This window comes from Salvelinus alpinus, chromosome 7 (assembly GCF_045679555.1).
Source record: "Salvelinus alpinus chromosome 7, SLU_Salpinus.1, whole genome shotgun sequence".
Taxonomy (NCBI): domain Eukaryota; kingdom Metazoa; phylum Chordata; class Actinopteri; order Salmoniformes; family Salmonidae; genus Salvelinus; species Salvelinus alpinus.
In genome coordinates, this window is record NC_092092.1 from 74411211 (window position 1) to 74420581 (window position 9371).

The window sequence follows — 9371 nt, forward strand, 5'->3', positions numbered from 1 at the left end:
TAGGTTTATATATCTGTCTGACTCTACCTCTCCCTCAATACCGAGAAGTAGGTTTATATATCTGTCTGTCTCTACCTCTCCCTCAATACTGAGAAGTAGGTTTATATATATATCTGTCTGTCTCTACCTCTCCCTCAATACTGAGAAGTATGTTTATATATCTGTCTGTCTCTACCTCTCCCTCAATACTGAGAAGTAGGTTTATATATCTGTCTGTCTCTACCTCTCCCTCAATACTGAGAAGTAGGTTTATATATCTGTCTGACTCTACCTCTCCCTCAATACCGAGAAGTATGTTTATATATCTGTCTGTCTCTACCTCTCCCTCAATACCGAGAAGTATGTTTATATATCTGTCTGTCTCTACCTCTCCCTCAATACCGAGAAGTAGGTTTATATATCTGTCTGTCCCTACCTCTCCCTCAATACTGAGAAGTATGTTTATATATATATCTGTCTGTCTCTACCTCTCCCTCAATACTGAGAAGTAGGTTTATATATCTGTCTGTCTCTACCTCTCCCTCAATACTGAGACGTATGTTTATATATCTGTCTGTCTCTACCTCTCCCTCAATACTGAGAAGTATGTTTATATATCTGTGTGTCTCTACCTCTCCCTCAATACTGAGAAGTAGGTTTATATATCTGTCTGTCTCTACCTCTCCCTCAATACTGAGAAGTAGGTTTATATCTCTGTCTGTCTCTACCTCTCCCTCAATACTGAGAAGTATGTTTATATATCTGTCTGTCTCTACCTCTCCCTCAATACTGAGAAGTATGTTTATATATCTGTCTGTCTCTACCTCTCCCTCAATACTGAGAAGTAGGTTTATATCTCTGTCTGTCTCTACCTCTCCCTCAATACTGAGAAGTATGTTTATATATCTGTCTGTCTCTACCTCTCCCTCAATACTGAGAAGTAGGTTTATATATATATCTGTCTGTCTCTACCTCTCCCTCAATACTGAGAAGTATGTTTATATATCTGTCTGTCTCTACCTCTCCCTCAATACCGAGAAGTAGGTTTATATATCTGTCTGTCCCTACCTCTCCCTCAATACTGAGAAGTATGTTTATATATATATCTGTCTGTCTCTACCTCTCCCTCAATACTGAGAAGTAGGTTTATATATCTGTCTGTCCCTACCTCTCCCTCAATACTGAGAAGTATGTTTATATATATATCTGTCTGTCTCTACCTCTCCCTCAATACTGAGAAGTATGTTTATATATCTGTCTGTCTCTACCTCTCCCTCAATACTGAGAAGTAGGTTTATATATATATCTGTCTGTCTCTACCTCTCCCTCAATACTGAGAAGTATGTTTATATATCTGTCTGTCTCTACCTCTCCCTCAATACCGAGAAGTAGGTTTATATATCTGTCTGTCTCTACCTCTCCCTCAATACTGAGAAGTAGGTTTATATATCTGTCTGTCTCTACCTCTCCCTCAATACCGAGAAGTATGTTTATATATCTGTCTGTCTCTACCTCTCCCTCAATACCGAGAAGTAGGTTTATATATCTGTCTGTCTCTACCTCTCCCTCAATACTGAGAAGTATGTTTATATCTCTGTCTGTCTCTACCTCTCCCTCAATACTGAGAAGTATGTTTATATCTCTGTCTGTCTCTACCTCTCCCTCAATACTGAGAAGTAGGTTTATATATCTGTCTGTCCCTACCTCTCCCTCAATACTGAGAAGTAGGTTTATATATCTGTCTGTCTCTACCTCTCCCTCAATACTGAGAAGTATGTTTATATATCTGTCTGTCTCTACCTCTCCCTCAATACTGAGAAGTAGGTTTATATATCTGTCTGTCTCTACCTCTCCCTCAATACTGAGAAGTATGTTTATATATCTGTCTGTCTCTACCTCTCCCTCAATACTGAGAAGTATGTTTATATATCTGTCTGTCTCTACCTCTCCCTCAATACTGAGAAGTAGGTTTATATATCTGTCTGTCTCTACCTCTCCCTCAATACTGAGAAGTATGTTTATATATCTGTCTGTCTCTACCTCTCCCTCAATACTGAGAAGTATGTTTATATATCTGTCTGTCTCTACCTCTCCCTCAATACTGAGAAGTATGTTTATATATCTGTCTGTCTCTACCTCTCCCTCAATACTGAGAAGTAGGTTTATATATCTGTCTGTCTCTACCTCTCCCTCAATACTGAGAAGTATGTTTATATATCTGTCTGTCCCTCAATACTGTGAAGTAGGTTTACATCTCTGTCTCAATTTTGATCTCTGTCTCTGTCTTTCACTCTGTGTCTCTATCTCCCTCTCTCTATCTAACAACACTGCAAAATAACTTATTCGGAGTGATTTACTGTTTTGCTATTCTCAGGTATTCTAGGAAGTCACTGGACTACATTAAGCAGTGTCTGAGGATTAATAAAGTTATTCAATTCAAACAGATCATCAAGGAAGTCTCTGGACTACAGTAAGCAGAGTCTGCGTATCTCCATCGACCTGGGGAAGAGAGAGGAAGAGTCAGAGACGTGGCTTCAGGTGGGACGCATCTACTACCTCATCCATGAAGACGAACTGACTGACATGTACCTACAGGTGAGTCCAGAGAGAAAGGGGGAAGAGAGAAAGGGCGAAGAGAGAAAGGGGGAAGAGAGAAAGGGGGAAGAGAGAAAGGGACAGAGAGAGATCTATTACCTCATCCACAAAGATTAACTGGTTGACATGTACCACAATGAGAGAGGGGGAGGGACGGAGGATAAGAAGTAGAGACGGCAAAGAGGAGAGTGAAAGATAGAAGAGAAGAGAAAGAGGGAAGAGGAGAGTGAAAGATAGAAGAGGAGAGAAAGAGGGACGTAAATGAGTGTCTCTATGTGTGTCTGCATGAGCATGAACACGATGGACTCTTATCAGTCAACAACCACAGTGATAACCATCTTCTCCCCATACCTGACCTACAATCACGCTGGATCACAGCATCTTCATAGAACGTTTTATCATATGATGTCACAATCTCATTATCATATGATGTCACAATCTCATTATCATATGATGTCACAATATCATTATCATATGATGTCACAATATCATTATCATATGATGTCACAATCTCATTATTATATGATGTCACAATCTCTGTCTCTCTATAAACCTTGTTTACAACATCCAGCGTTGCATGATCCAAATGCCAAACAACAAGGTTTAATGAATTATATGTCCAGATGTTATAGTACTGGTACTTTGGCATTTTCCAAAATGTAAATACCATACGAGATCAATATGGTGATGTATTGATTATGGATTGATTCTGATTGACTTGCAGGCAGCGGTGAAGACAGCCCTGAGGATGAATGACCCTCGCTTCGCCATGAGTATCTACGAGGAGGCAGGAGATATCTTCTTCAAAGGCCACAGGAACAGACTGGCATCACTGCCCTTCTACAGGGTGTGGATGAGGGGATGTTATTGAATTGAACTGTATTGATCACCAGAGGAGGAAATTAGGTTTTGGAGGGTCCATCTCCTCCATGAGATTACAGATTGTTATGACTTATTGGTAACATGTATTTCAAAGTTACTTGCTGTATTGTTTCAATTCAATTGGAAAATGAGTGACACTTAAGATTTTAATTGGACTAGTGTGCCATTTTACACACATTTATTTATTTAAAGCAACAGATTATAACAGGCTTGTCTTTATACCGTGGCCTGAGCCTGTTAAAAGCAACACATTACAACAGGCTTGTCTTTATACCGTGGCCTGAGCCTGTTAAAAGCAACACATTATAACAGGCTTGTCTTTATACCGTGGCCTGAGCCTGTTAAAAGCAGCACATTATAACAGGCTTGTCTTTATACCCTGGCCTGAGCCTGTTAAAAGCAGCACATTATAACAGGCTTGTCTTTATACCCTGGCCTGAGCCTGTTAAAAGCAACACATTATAACAGACTTGTCTTTATACCCTGGCCTGAGCCTGTTAAAAGCAACACATTATAACAGGCTTGTCTTTATACCCTGGCCTGAGCCTGTTAAAAGCAACAGATTATAACACCAGTGGTTCTCTGCTCTTGTTTTAGGACGGCAGTCTCCCGTTTGCTCGGAGCATCCATGACGTCCACTCAGAGTTCAGACTGCTGAGTAAACTGACTGAACTACTGATGACCCAGGAAGAGCATGAAGAGGCTCTACAGTACGCCATTCTGGCTGTACAGATCAGTACCAAAACAGGTAATGGTGTGTTGGGAGGGAGGGAGGGAGGGAGGGAGGGAGGGAGGGAGGGAGGGAGGGAGGGAGGGAGGGAGGGAGGGAGGGAGGGAGGGAGGGAGGGAGGGAGGGAGGGAGGGAGGGAGGGATGAATGGATGGAGGGAGAGGCACTTTTGTCACCTGGACCGGGATTTGAAGCAGCAACCCTTTGGCTTCCAGCTACTGGTCTGCTTCCTATAACCAGGACTACCAATCTTGGTTTGAATCTGTTCATTCCATTCATGTAGATAACCATCCTGCTACGTTATTGTCCTCCAGGTGTGTGTGTGAATGAGCGCACAGCATACCACCGTCTGGCTACAGTGTACTACAGTCTGGAGCAGTATGAGATGACCGAGAACTACTACCTCAAGTCTCTGTCTCTCAGCCCTGCTGTACTGCAGCACCCCCTGGAGGCCAGATACTACACCAAGCTCTACTGCAGGCTGGGGGACCTGACGCTGCACAAACTAAAGGTAAAGGTAAAGGCTCTGGAGGGCAGAGGTACTGCTGATTGTCTTTACTATCAGGTAGTTCCTTATCTGTATAGGCTTTCCAGTTTAATAGCACTACAGCATGTGAGAGAGAGAGAGAGAGAGAGAGAGAGAGAGAGAGAGAGAGAGAGAGAGAGCAGGAGAGAGAGAGAGCAGTGGTGGAAAAAGTACCTAATTGTCAGTCTTGAGTAAAAGTAAAGATACCTTAACAGAAAAGGACTCAAGTAAAAGTGAAAGTCACCCAGTAAAATACTACTTGAGTAAAATACTAATGATGTTCTTGCTTTTTTTATTAACAGATAGTCAGGAGGGGCACACTCCAACACTCAGACATCATTTACAAATTAAGCATTTATGTTTAGTGAGTCCTCCAAATCAGAGTCAGTAGGGATAAACATATCAAGGCACAAGGCGAGACCCAAATGCAGACACAGGAGGCAGATGGTTGGAGTCTTACAATGTTTAATAATCCAAAGGGGTAGGCAAGAGAATGGTTGTGGACAGGCAAAAAGGTCAAAACCAGATCAGAGTCCAGGAGGTACAGAGTGGCAGACAGGCTCGTGGTCAAGGCAGGCAGAATGGTCAGGCAGGCCGGTACAAAGTCCAGAAACAGGCAAGGGTCAATACCGGGAGGACTAGAATAAGGAGAATGCAAAAAGCAGGAGAACGGGAAAACCGCTGGTTGACTTAGAAACATACAAGACGAACTGGCACAGAGAGACAGGAAACACAGGGATAAATACACTGGCACAGAGAGACAGTAAACACAGGGATAAATACACTGGTACAGAGAGACAGGAAACACAGGGATAAATACACTGGTACAGAGAGACAGGAAACACAGGGATAAATACACTGGGGAAAATAAGCGACACCTGGAGGGGGTGGAGACAATCACAAGGACAGGTGAAACAGATCAGGGCGTGACAAAGCAGGGATGTTCTCTTGATAAGTGCTTGAATTATACCTTTTTCCTGTCCTGCTAAGCATTCAAAATATAACGAGTACTTTTGGGTGTCAGGGAAAATGTATGGGGTAAAAAGTACAGATTTTCTTTAGGAATGTAGTGAAGTAAAAGTAAAAGTTGTCAAAAATATAAAAAGTAAAGTACAGATACTCCAAAAAACTACTTAAGTAGGACTTCAAAGTATTTTTACTGAAGTACTTTACACCACTGATAGATAGTAACAAACCCTTTTATGCTATTAATGAATACATTACCTAAAAGGCCAATTATTCCCAACACCTCTGTCCTCCTCCTCTCCCCCCATATCTCCACCCCCCCCTCCCTCCTCTCCTCCATCTCCCCCGCCCTCCTTCTCCCCAGGATGCCTATGACTCGGTGGGCTACTTCCAGCTGGCACTAGCTGCTGCCCTGGAGGACCGTGGAAACCCGCAGGCGCTGTATGTGGTCTACATGAAGCTGGCAGAGATCCATGCCAACCACATGCCAGACCCACTGCTCTGCCAGGCTTACAGGGACAGGGCACAGAGCCTGAGGAGGGAACTCTCTGGGCTGGAAGGAGAGACAGAGGAGTGGAGGGAAGGAGAGACAGAGGAGTGGAGAGGAGAGATGGATGGCAGAGGAGAGACAGAGACAAGAGAAGAGACGGAGGGGAGAGGAGAAGAGACAGAAGAGAGAGGAGGAGTAACATGTGATACAGACCTGGAGATGAGAAACACAGACATGGAGGAGACCGAGCCAGAGACTGGATGCAGTGAGCATACAGATACTATCCCCAAAGAGGCTATTGACATGGACAGTGCACAGAGCCTGAGGTTGGAGCCTGCTGGACTACAAGACATGGAGGGGAGAGACACAGAGGGACAACACACAGGACTTGGAGACATGGAGAGGGGAGACACAGAGGGACAACACACAGGACTTGGAGACATGGAGAGGGGAGAGACAGAGATAGGACACCCAGACACCACAGAGAAACAGCATCCAGTTACCGAAAAGAAAGAAACAGAGACTGAGACTGGATGTGGTGACTCTATCGATGCAGAAGCAAATTCCAAAGATGCTAACTGTAAGGATAGTAGTCACACCAATGCAGATAGCCATGAAGCCGATTCTGATGTGTTTAAAGGAGACACAGACACCAGTAACTCAAATCCAGACAAGCTCCTCCCAGAGGCTACTCACACAGACCAAGACACTGACAGTACAGACACAAGTCCTTATCAAGCAGACGTTGAAAACACACAGAATGACTATACAACAACAAGCAGTGCATTTGTAGACACTACAATAACAGAGGACACTGACAGTATAGACAGAATACCGTGTGACCCTAACAACACTGAGACTATGTCAACAGAAACATGCATCAAACATAGCGACTCAACGGCCACAGACACAGATACAGACACACCCTACAAAGACAGCCCTACAGACAGCAGTCACACAGACACAGATGCACACATAGACTCCTCTCAAAGACAGACACAGAGGTAACCCACAAAGACAGCCCTGCAGACAGCAGTCACACAGACACAGATACAGACATAGACTCCTCTCAAAGACAGACACAGGAGTAACCCACAAAGACAGCCCTACAGACAGCAGTCACACAGACACAGATACAGACATAGACTCCTCTCAAAGACAGACACAGAGGTAACCCACAAAGACAGCCCTACAGACAGCAGTCACACAGACACAGATACAGACATAGACTCCTCTCAAAGACAGACACAGAGGTAACCCACAAAGTCAGCCCTGCAGACAGCAGTCACACAGACACAGATACAGACATAGACTCCTCTCAAAGACAGACACAGAGGTAACCCACACAGACAGCCCTACAGACAGCAGTCACACAGACACAGACACCGAGGTAACCCACACAGACAGCCCTGCAGACACGGACATGTTGTTGATGTTGATCGTGCAAACAGTAACGTTAGAAAGGCAGACAGATGCTGTTCAGCCACAGACTGAGCAGGATGATGATAGATCTGTTCACACCCTCACAGATACTCTCCATGAAGATAGTATCAGTCCTACAGACATCACACAGACAAAGATGTCGGCCATCCTTATTATGGTCTACTGTAGCAATGACACAGTTTTTTTTTTTTTACATTAATATTATGTCTGTATGTAATTATGAATGTGTAACTTTTCTGTAGTTTACATACTCTGTATATTACAGAGGTTTATCAAGCTTTTGTAAATATCTCGTTTTTATAACTGAATTAAAGTTATGTATGACTTGAGCTTAGTGTTTGTTTTGTATTATTCAGTTGTGAGGATTCGGCAACGAACACTAACATACAGTACAAACTCAAAATAACAAACAGATAATTGAATCTATTCAATATTTCTAAATAGTTTGTATATCACTGGCCAATACATCATACACTTCAACATATCAGGCAATAATATCACAGAAATATTCAATGAATAAAGATATTAGGAAAATATCCCCCCCCAAAATGTATGGAACATTCCAAATACTGATTGGGCACACCTGCTGGATAGTGCTCCTCTGATAAGTCCACAAACAATCCACGGTGGTGGAGAGTAGGCAGGCTGCGATCATTTGGACATTTTAAATCTACAAACCAATGGGTCAATTGCAACCAACAGGCGGACTTAACGCACAGCACTGGGATTCCTTAAAACACTATTAACGGGAGATTACATGCACCAGTGTGTTAAAACAATACTAACGGGAGATTACATGCACCAGTGTGTTAAAACAATACTAACGGGAGATTACATGCACCAGTGTGTTAAAACAATACTAACGGGAGATTACATACACCAGTGTGTTAAAACAATACTAACGGGAGATTACATACACCAGTGTGTTAAAACAATACTAACGGGAGATTACATACACCAGTGTGTTAAAACAATACTAACGGGAGATTACATGCACCAGTGTGTTAAAACAATACTAACGGGAGATTACATGCACCAGTGTGTTAAAACAATACTAACGGGAGATTACATGCACCAGTGTGTTAAAACAATACTAATGGGAGATTACATGCACCAGTGTGTTAAAACAAACTTGCTTGCAACACAAAACCCCACAAGAACAAACCATCAGATCAGTTGATCTCCAGTTGCTACCGTGTCAAACGAGTTAGATTCTGTACCACACTGCTGGGTCTAGGTTCTCTACTCCCGCCAAACGAGTTAGATTCTGTACCACACGGCTGGGTCTAGGTTCTCTACTCCCGCCAAACGAGTTAGATTCTGTACCACACTGCTGGGTCTAGGTTCTCTACTCCCGCCAAACGAGTTAGATTCTGTACCACACTGCTGGGTCTAGGTTCTCTACTCCCGCCAAACGAGTTAGATTCTGTACCACACTGCTGGGTCTAGGTTCTCTACTCCCGCCAAACGAGTTAGATTCTGTACCACACTGCTGGGTCTAGGTTCTCTACTCCCGCCAAACGAGTTAGATTCTGTACCACACTGCTGGGTCTAGGTTCTCTACTCCCGTCAAACGAGTTAGATTCTGTACCACACTGCTGGGTCTAGGTTCTCTACTCCCGCCAAACGAGTTAGATTCTGTACCACACTGCTGGGTCTAGGTTCTCTACTCCCGCCAAACGAGTTAGATTCTGTACCACACGGCTGGGTCTAGGTTCTCTACTCCCGCCAAACGAGTTAGATTCTGTACCACACTGCTGG

At 43.4% G+C, this 9371-nt stretch overlaps 1 protein-coding gene across 3 annotated transcripts in view; it reads left to right on the plus strand.

Annotated features, from left to right (window-relative positions):
• The window catches only part of LOC139581653 (SH3 domain and tetratricopeptide repeat-containing protein 2-like), a 51871-nt gene extending 43932 nt beyond the window's left edge, over window positions 1–7939 (plus strand). For all 3 annotated transcript variants that reach the window (XM_071411640.1, XM_071411639.1, XM_071411638.1), the window contains 5 exons: window positions 2424–2574; window positions 3299–3421; window positions 4054–4204; window positions 4500–4696; window positions 6042–7939. In XM_071411640.1, coding sequence (XP_071267741.1) covers window positions 2424–2574; window positions 3299–3421; window positions 4054–4204; window positions 4500–4696; window positions 6042–7175 — 1756 coding nt within the window. In that variant the 3' untranslated portion in view covers window positions 7176–7939. The remainder of the gene's footprint in view (window positions 1–2423; window positions 2575–3298; window positions 3422–4053; window positions 4205–4499; window positions 4697–6041) is intronic.
• The last annotated feature ends 1432 nt before the right edge of the window (window positions 7940–9371 follow it).